The sequence below is a fragment of the Salvelinus fontinalis genome, unplaced genomic scaffold, assembly GCF_029448725.1.
Source record: "Salvelinus fontinalis isolate EN_2023a unplaced genomic scaffold, ASM2944872v1 scaffold_0427, whole genome shotgun sequence".
In the NCBI taxonomy this organism is placed as follows: domain Eukaryota; kingdom Metazoa; phylum Chordata; class Actinopteri; order Salmoniformes; family Salmonidae; genus Salvelinus; species Salvelinus fontinalis.
In genome coordinates, this window is record NW_026600636.1 from 65,650 (window position 1) to 75,649 (window position 10,000).

General features: G+C 47.0%; 1 protein-coding gene across 1 annotated transcript in view; it reads left to right on the forward strand.

Moving 5' to 3' along the window:
- LOC129846006 (protein unc-80 homolog) overlaps nucleotides 1-10,000 on the forward strand; it is a gene marked incomplete at both ends in the record, with an annotated part of 98,293 nt that overhangs the window by 62,415 nt on the left and 25,878 nt on the right. The window contains 16 exon segments of the mRNA XM_055913999.1: nucleotides 236-336; nucleotides 611-643; nucleotides 795-881; nucleotides 1,067-1,250; nucleotides 1,442-1,536; nucleotides 1,649-1,738; nucleotides 1,873-1,974; nucleotides 2,531-2,711; nucleotides 3,157-3,422; nucleotides 6,186-6,320; nucleotides 6,475-6,613; nucleotides 7,764-7,860; nucleotides 8,223-8,393; nucleotides 8,630-8,722; nucleotides 9,167-9,406; nucleotides 9,778-10,000. The exon segment at nucleotides 9,778-10,000 is cut by the window's right edge and continues 8 nt beyond it. Of these exon segments, the coding sequence (XP_055769974.1) occupies nucleotides 236-336; nucleotides 611-643; nucleotides 795-881; nucleotides 1,067-1,250; nucleotides 1,442-1,536; nucleotides 1,649-1,738; nucleotides 1,873-1,974; nucleotides 2,531-2,711; nucleotides 3,157-3,422; nucleotides 6,186-6,320; nucleotides 6,475-6,613; nucleotides 7,764-7,860; nucleotides 8,223-8,393; nucleotides 8,630-8,722; nucleotides 9,167-9,406; nucleotides 9,778-10,000 (2,237 nt within the window).

Here is a 10,000-nt window from a genome sequence, read left to right on the forward strand (position 1 = left end):
AGAGAGGGAGGGGGGGAGAGGATGAGAATAGAATACATTCTGTACAGGGTGAGATCAGACACCTGTAGATACATTCCGTAGATACCCATAAGGCCACTCTAGAGTCCACTGTAACACAACACATTGCCTTTCAACACAATACACGCTGTTCAATAAAATAGAAAAGCAATGCTTCGGTCTGTCCTGATAAAACTCATGATCATTTTCTTATGATCCATTTACCATGATCCTGCAGTGAGTGCAGTGGCCCAGCAGATCCTGTGGAACTGTCTGATCGAAGACCCCGCCCTGGTGCTCAGGCACTTCCTGGAGAAGCTCACCGTTAGCAATCGACAGGTAGAGCAGCCGTTGTCCATCAAAATACTCTTTGCAGTCTCATTTGATAGGACCAATAGAATCCTGCCTCTCTTCAGTATGCTGTTCGATCTATGTTGTTATGGACCCAATCTGTTGTTAGTAGACTACCTCCCTGTTTCAAAACGTTTCAAGACATTTTCTCTATACTAAATACAAAAAATGACAGGTGGTTCTTACACAAAAAAAATTATGAGACAGAACTCTAAAAGTTACTTTTTCTTTTTTCATGTTTTTTTTTTCATGCTTTTTACAGCAGGCAGGGGAAAAGTTGTACACAGACGTTTCGGTTTGTATCACCTTCTTCATGTATTGGGTTAAGGTTGTTTAAGGTTGACCGGAATGTTACCTGCTTTTTCCCCCCACTGAACACAACCCCTCATGTTGTTTATGTGTTTTTCTGTTGACTTTGAATTGACACATGTTTGTATGTGTATCAGGATGAGCTGATGTACATGCTGAGGAAGCTGTTGATGAACATCGGTGACCTCCCGGCCCAGACCTCTCACATCCTCTTCAACTACCTGGTGAGACAAGACATCAGTCTATGTATATCAGACAGTATTGATCAATCTGATGACAAGATTAATGAAGATCTCGCTCTTCCCCCTCTACTTCTCTCTCTCTCTCTCTCTCCCCCTGTCTCTCTCTGTCTGTACCCCATTCACCTGTCGGTCTCTCTCTCTCTCTCCCCCTTCCTCTCTCCCCCTAGGTGGGGCTGATTATGTACTTTGTGCGTACTCCGTGTGAGTGGGGTATGGATGCCATCTCGGCCACGCTGACCTTCCTGTGGGAGGTGGTGGGCTACGTGGAGGGGCTCTTCTTCAAGGACCTCAAACAGACCATGAAGAAGGAGCAGTGTGAGGTCAAGCTGCTGGTCACTGCATCCATGCCAGGTAAAGGCAATTTTAAAGGTTACCAAAAGGCCATCCCTGCCAGGTAAAGGTCACTGGATGCCAATGGGAGCCCAGTCATTTGACTGTGTTCCATACTATAATGTTGACCATACTATAATGTTCCATACTATAATGCATACTATAATGTTGTTACATGTGGGTAATATAGTAAATCATGTATGTCCTTGCAGGAACCAAGACCCTGGTAGTGCACGGGCAGAATGAGTGTGACATTCCTACCCAGTTGCCTGTACATGAAGACACTCAGTTTGAAGCCTTGCTCAAGGTAACGTCTCATCATAGAGTTCATCTGCATTCTACAGATCCTGACAGAATCATCTTTCTTAGTGATACACTGAAGTCATCCCCGATCCGTTGTCCTCTCTCTTCCCTGACAGGAGTGTTTGGAGTTCTTCAACATTCCCGAGTCTCGCTCAGCACACTACTTCCTCATGGACAAGCGCTGGAACCTCATTCACTATTCCAAGGTTGGAATTCCCATCCATTTCCAAGCGGTGTTATGAACTGTGACGTTATGTGTAGGTGTCTAGAATGACCATTAGAGTGTCTTCTCCATAAGTGACTACATAATGTGCTTTCTGACTGTCTTCCTCAACTTCAGACCTTTGTGAGGGACATCTATCCGTTCAGGAGGTCTGTGTCTCCCCAGCTCAACCTGGTCCACATGCTGCCAGAGAAAGGACAGGAACTCATTCAGAAACAGGTACAGCAGGCGATTGTGTGTGTTAGTAGTGTGTTATGTTTCAGGTTTAAACTCACAGTTAAAGCCACACTTTGCAATTTGTGCACTACACCAAAGAGTACACACAGTATAAATGACTAAAAACCTCCCAACTGTGGCTTTAACCGTTTGAGAAGTGTGATCTTCTGTTTGTCTGTCCATATCTTTACTGGTGCCTCTTGTGCGTACTTGTGTCCCCTCCTATCTCTCCCTCCATCCCTCCCTCCCTCCCCTCTCTCCCTCCCCTCCCCTCTCTCCATCTCCCTCCCCTCTCTCCCTCTCCCTCCATCCCTCCCTCCCCTCTCTCCCTCCCCTCCCCTCTCTCCCTCTCCCTCCATCCCTCCCTCCCCTCTCTCCCTCCCCTCCCCTCTCTCCCTCTCCCTCCCCCTCCCCTCTGTCCCACTCTCTCCCCCTCCCCTCTTTCCCTCTCCCCCCCTCCCCTCTCTCCCTCCCCCTCCCTCTCTCCCCCTCTCTCTCCCTCCCCTCTTTCCCTCTCCCTCCCCTCCCCTCTCTCCCTCCCCCTCCCCTCTCTCCCTAGGTGTTTTCCCGTAAACTGGAGGAAGTGGGCCGTGTTCTATTCCTCCTCTCCTTGACCCAGAACATGCCGGCCATCCACAAACAGTCCCATGTGTCCATGCTCCAAGAGGACCTGCTCCGTCTGCCCTCCTTCCCCCGCACGGCCATCGACGGAGAGTTCTCTCTCTTCAGCGAGCCACAGGGTAAGACTGGGGTGGACCCTATCTTCAATGGTACCTGAGTGAACAAACAAGACAATAAAGAGAGATGATCAGAGTTGGGGTCAATTCCATTTTAATTCCGGTCAGTTCAGGAAGTACACTGAAATTCCAGTTGCAATTCTCTTCAATGCTTTTCAATGAGGACAACTTGGAATAGGAATTTGGTTTACTTTTTGAATTGACTGGAATTGAAATGGAATTGACCCCAACCCTGGAGATTAGTTGCATTTTAAAATGAAGATGTAATAAGATAAAGTACTGTAATACATTGTATATCTGGGGTGCATCTTCAAACTAGACAACACAGATCACAAAACAAAAGTCTACCAACACTTGGGAAGTTTGAACGCTAGATGTTTCAAAAAGTCTTCATTGCAAAGGGGCTTCCATAGTGAGTTAGGCCCATATTGTGCCATCTTCTCCCCAGGCAAGGAGCTCTTCGGCCTGGACACTCTCCACAAAGTCCTGTGGATCAAACTACTAGAAGAGATGTTTCTGGGCATGCCCAGTGAGTACCCGTGGGGGGACGAGATCATGCTCTTCCTGAACGTGTTCAACGGTGCCCTGCTGCTGCACCCCGAGGACAGCGCCCTCCTCAGGCAGTACACGGCTACTGCCATCAACACGGCCGTCCACTTCAACCACCTGTTCTCCCTGAGTGGATACCAGTGGCTCCTTCCCACCATGTTGCAGGTAGGTAGTACAGTTATAGGATCAGTTTACAGGTCCAGCAGGTTGTTGTTCTCCATTAGAGGCTGAAAATGTGGAACTGATCTGAGATCAGTTTCATGGTGCTACTTCATCCACCTGCTTAAAGATTAGAGATCTAGGATAAATGTAGCCTCCCTAGATCCTAACCCCAACCATTATAGGAAGAAGTCACATAACTGGACTTCAATGCAACCTTGGCACCATGCCAACCACTGTGCGAATGTGTCTCGCAATCTAATCTGTCGTCATTGTGAAAGGGGCGGCGGGCGGCAGGTAGCCTTGTGGGTAAGAGCGTTGGAACAGTAACCGAAAGGTTGCTGGTTTGCATCCCCAAGCCGGCAAGGTGGAAAATTGTGCCGTTCTGCTCTTGAGCAAGGCAGTTAACCCCCAACAACAACAACTGCTTCCCAGGCGCCGATGACGTGGATTAGGGCGGCCCCCCGCACATCTCTGGTTCAGAGGGGTTGCGTCAAATGCAGAACACACATTGGTTGAATGCATTCAGTTGTTCAACTGACTAGGCATCCTCTTTCCCCTCTCTGTGAGCCAGTCTCACTACATAATATAGCACTGACTTACAGAAACACAGGCTGGGTCAGGTTACAGTTGAGTTGAAGCCTGGGAACAGACGGTTATAGCCACTAGCAACGCAGGGTCAGTATGTTGACAATGGAACTCTTCAGTGCTTCATAATGGCAGACTTACACAGAGAGCAGTGCAGGTCAATCCCAAATGCAGCTGGATTTATTTAGTCTTGATCTGGGAAATTGTGCTGCTGACAACTCAATGGGCATTGCTCATTTAAATGACAGGATTTGAAAACATGTATTGCATTGAACCCTATATAATAGCCCATGTTTCTTACTAAGCTTTGATATACTCTATCTACTGTGTAACATTTGATTGAGTACCTCCATTGGCCTCTGAAAGGGCCCACACAGAATCCTCCTAACAAGTTGTGTGATTAGAGAAACATTCACATGGTTGCCATGGTGTGATTAGAGAAATATTCACATGGTTGCCATGGTGAGATTAGAGAAACATTCACATGGTTGCCATGGTGTGATTAGAGAAACATTCACATGGTTGCCATGGTGTGATTAGAGAAACATTCACATGGTTGCCATGGTGTGATTAGAGAAACATTCACATGGTTGCCATGGTGTGATTAGAGAAACATTCACATGGTTGCCATGGTGTGATTAGAGAAACATTCACATGGTTGCCATGGTGTGAAAGGCAGGACAACAACTATGTTGATGATATTGATATTAAGTGGTTTCACCTTATTTGTGTTTAATATTGATATTAGTTGTTGTCACCTTATTTGTGTGGGTTTATTTAATTTCTCATAGAAAAACCTAGTGATCCAAATGCCTACTGTTTCCCACTATTTTGTGTGACTGATGGCCTGCTCTGACTGGAATGAAGGGCAGCTCCCTAACCACTGTAGCAGCGTAGCTGGGTGGCGAGGGCTCTACTGTCGGCCGCATTAAGGGCTGCTCTGTGTTGTCTTTGCTGTCCCCCGTTGGAGCGATGTTGATGGACACTGTGACATCCTCCAGATTTCCCGTGGGCTCAACTAGGCTGGGTAGTAATCAATCAATCAAATGTATTTATAAAGCCCTTTACATCAGCAGATGTCACAAAGTGCTGTAAAGAAACCCAGCCTAAAACCCCAAACAGCAAGCAATGCAGGTCTAGATGCACAGTGGCTTCTACACCTGATTTTAAGGTTTTACTGCTAACCTACAAAGCATTACATGGGCTTGCTTCTATAGTATTTAGTATTTATAGCAAATTATTTGAATACTTCAAATAGAAGTAGTTGATTCGGCCACATTATTTGAAAATACTTAAATACACAGTAAATAAGTATTTAAAATACAAATACATAAATGCTGATGCCAGGATGCTGCTTCAACCCAGCTCTAGGAGGCCACAGAGATTACATCCCAAATCCCACAATGCATTCTGAATTGGGCCTAAACATGGTGTTGCAGTATGACAATGCCTCCTTACAAGCTCATATGATTACTCCCTGTAATGTGTTGTAGTCCTATGCTGACTATGAGAGTAACCCACTGTAATGTGTTATAGTCCTATGCTGACTATGAGAGTAACCCACTGTAATGTGTTGTAGTCCTATGCTGACTATGAGAGTAACCCACTGTAATGTGTTGTAGTCCTATGGTCACTATGAGAGTAACCCACTGTAATGTGTTGTAGTCCTATGCTGACTATGAGAGTAACCCACTGTAATGTGTTGTAGTCCTATGCTGACTATGAGAGTAACCCACTGTAATGTGTTGTAGTCCTATGCTGACTATGAGAGTAACCCACTGTAATGTGTTGTAGTCCTATGCTGACTATGAGAGTAACCCACTGTAATGTGTTGTAGTCCTATGGTCACTATGAGAGTAACCCACTGTAATGTGTTGTAGTCCTATGGTCACTATGAGAGTAACCCACTGTAATGTGTTGTAGTCCTATGCGGACTATGAGAGTAACCCACTGTAATGTGTTGTAGTCCTATGCTGACTATGAGAGTAACCCACTGTAATGTGTTGTAGTCCTATGCTGACTATGAGAGTAACCCACTGTAATGTGTTGTAGTCCTATGCTGACTATGAGAGTAACCCACTGTAATGTGTTGTAGTCCTATGGTCACTATGAGAGTAACCCACTGTAATGTGTTGTAGTACTATGCTGACTATGAGAGTAACCCTCTGTAATGTGTTGTAGTCCTATGCTGACTATGAGAGTAACCCACTGCTGAGACAGGGGATAGAGTTCTGCGTCAGACAGTTCTACATCCTGCACCGTAAACCCTTCATCCTCCAGCTGTTTGCCAGCGTGGCTCCACTGCTGGAGTTCACAGTAAGTGTGTTTGCATGAGCACCTCTCTGATTCAGAAGGGTTGAATGTAGAAGACACATTTCGCTTGAATGCATTCAGTTGTGCAACAGACTAGGTCTCTTTATGAGCGTATCTGCGTGTGTTGTCTAACCATGTGACTGTGTCTCCCTCCCAGACGTGCACCAGTACAGGCCTGTCTAAGGGGGTGTCTGCTCAGTGCCTGTTTGACCTGCTGGTCTCTCTGGAGGGAGAGACGCGTGATACCCTGGATGCCCTGGAGCTGGTCAAGGCTGAAAAACCCCTCCGATCCCTGGGTAACACCTCAACCCCCCTGGGTCCCATCACTCAGGACTGTTATATCATTAGAGATTGTGTCTGACATGGCACCCTGATCAATATCCTGTATGCCATTTATCAGACGCTTCTATCCAAAGTGACTTGCATGCATACATTGTACGTACAGATGGTTCCAGGATTCAAACCCACCATCCTGGCGCTGCAAGCACCATGCTCTCCCAACTGAGCTACAGAGGACCATTTTTCCTATACTGTTCTATCTTTGACTAGCCCACATCGTTTTGCTGGCGTGGATTCCCATTGTTTTAAGAGAGGAGTTGTTTTAATGACAGTGTGAGCTGATCAGGAGAAAATAAATAAATAGTTAATAGACTCTTACTAAGGCCTGGAGTTTCTCATTATCAGGATTCTACTAGTTAATAGACTCTTACTAAGGCCTGGAGTTTCTCATTGTCAGGATTCTCCTAGTTAATAGACTCTCACTAAGGCCTGGAGTTTCTCATTGTCAGGACTCTCCTGGTTAATAGACTCTCACTAAGGCCTGGAGTTTCTCATTGTCAGGACTCTCCTAGTTAATAGACTCTCACTAAGGCCTGGAGTTTCTCATTGTCAGGATTCTCCTAGTTAATAGACTCTCACTAAGGCCTGGAGTTTCTCATTGTCAGGACTCTCCTAGTTAATAGACTCTTACTAAGGCCTGGAGTTTCTCATTGTCAGGATTCTCCTAGTTAATAGACTCTCACTAAGGCCTGGAGTTTCTCCTTGTCAGGATTCTCCTAGTTAATAGACTCTTACTAAGGCCTGGAGTTTCTCCTTGTCAGGATTCTCCTAGTTAATAGACTCTCACTAAGGCATGGAGTTTCTCCTTGTCAGGATTCACCTAGTTAATAGACTCTTACTAAGGCCTGGAGTTTCTCATTGTCAGGATTCTCCTAGTTAATAGACTCTTACTAAGGCCTGGAGTTTCTCCTTGTCAGGATTCTCCTAGTTAATAGACTCTTACTAAGGCCTGGAGTTTCTCATTGTCAGGACTCTCCTAGTTATATTAAACAGTAGAACTTGACTGATAATGGTCATGTTCTTCCTATAGTCTATTTTAGGTCCTGAAAGTGCTGCAGCATGAATTCCAGTGTACAGTAGGCGTACTAAATGTTCTCTCTGTTTCAGACTTCTGCTATGGTAGTGAGGACCTGGCCTTCTCCATCAGTGAGTCCATCAAGCTGTGTGTGACGGTGGTGGCCTACGCCCCAGAGTCTTTCAGGAGGTGTGGTTTCACATCACTCACCGCTAGCCCAGTATATCAACATTGTACAGTAGGCGTACTAAATGCTAACGCCCTCTCCTATCTTCCTCTGTGTGCGTGTTTGTGTTTATGCGTTGCGTGTGTGTGTGTGTGTGTGTGTGTGTGTGTGTGTGTGTGTGTGTTTATGCGTTGCGTGTGTGTGTGTGTGTGCGCGTGTGTGTGTGTTTATGCGTTGCGTGTGTGTGTGTGTGCGTGCGTGTGTGTGTGTGTGTGTGTGTGTGTTTATGCGTTGCGTGTGTGTGTGTGCGTGCGTGCGTGCGTGTGTGCGTGCATGTGTGTGTGTGTGTGTGCGTGCGTGCGTGTGTGTGTGTGCACGGTATCAGCCTACAGATGCTGATGGTGCTGGAGGCCCTGGTGCCGTGTTTTCTCCAGAAGCTGAAGAGCAACACCGTGACCATGGAGTCAGCCTCTGCAGCGCGGGACGAGATCGCTGCCATCGCCGCCCTGGCCACCTCCCTGCAGGCCCTGCTCTACAGCTCAGAGACCCTCACACGGTCAGACACACACACACACACACACACACACACACACACACACACACACACACACACACACACACACACACACACACACACACACACACACACACATAAGCCGTGCATCTGATAAGCAGATATGGCCCATCATGTCCTTCTAAATGTATGTTCTAAGCCCTAATTGAATATGGCATTTGTCCTTTTTCTCTTCTATCTTCCACCCCTCCCCTCCCTCCCATCCCCACCCCTCTCAGGCCAATGACTGCCCCCCAGTTGAGTCGCTGTGACCAGGGACACAAAGGTGCCACGACTGCCAACCACGCCATGTCTGGAGGGCCAAACACCAGGTGTGGAGTAGCCTTTACACCTGCCGGATTGTGTCCAAAATAGCAACCCTAATGCACTACCTTTGGCCAGAGCCATAGGGCTGTAGTGCACTATATAAGGAAAAGGGTGTTCTTTTGGACAGAGTATTGATTTATTTCATGTTCATTTACGTCTCTTAAAGAAACTGTACCACGTGGCTGTTATTAACATGTTGTTTTGTTACTTTTCTTAAATCTCTTCATAACTGTAAGACATAAATATAGTGTTGTTTGTTGTTCCTGGATGCTGTTGCCGTAGTGATATCCTAAAGATACCTATGTACAGGTCATCATCACAACAGAAGAAAATACCCCCAAAGACAATAGAAGATGTCCCATGTGTTTACACCACAGTTGGTACAGAGGATCATGTTTCATGGATGCTTGTTTGTGTCGTGTACTCGTGTTGCTTGGTGTCAATGTCAGTCGCCTTGTGTCCGGCATCAGGGACAACCTTCACCTGTTGGAGGAGGGCCAGGGGATGCCTCGCGAGGAGCTGGACGAGCGTATTGCCCGTGAGGAGTTTCGCCGGCCCCGGGAGTCCCTCCTGAACATCTGCACTGAGTTCTACAAGCACTGCGGCCCGCGCCTCAAGATCCTGCAGAACGTGGCCGGGGAACCCCGTGTCACCGCCTTAGAGCTGCTGGACATCAAGTCCCACATGAGGTGAATGGTTGGATTTAGTGCATAGTGTTTCAACCAGGTGGAAACTATCCTCATTTAATGCCTAATGTGCAGCACCCACCTGGGTGAAAGTGGCCACGAATGAGACACACTTTAACCGGGTATGATATCACTATTCACTCAGCTATGGTATGGACGCATACAGGGACCTGATTTGCAGAAACGTTTAGAATTGTGCGTGTGCGATTTCGTGTGTACAATCTGTATGTCTTTTTGTGTGTGGATGAGTGCCATGTGTGTGTATGTAATTCTCTGACTGTGCATGCGGTTGTGCATGTCTATATGATTGCATGTGTGTCTTTGTGTATGATCATTTTGTGTGTTTGTGTGTGTGGTTATGTGTTTTCCCCCAGATTGGCAGAGATCGCCCACTCCCTCCTCAAGCTGGCCCCCTACGACAGCCTGACCATGGAGAGCCGAGGCCTGCGGCGCTACATCACTGGGATGCTGCCCATCACCGACTGGTCGTCCGAGGCCGTGCGGCCCGCCCTCATCCTCATCCTGAAGCGGCTTGACCGCATGTTCAACAAGATCCACAAGATGCCTACGCTCAGGTGCGCTCGCCCACAGGCTCTG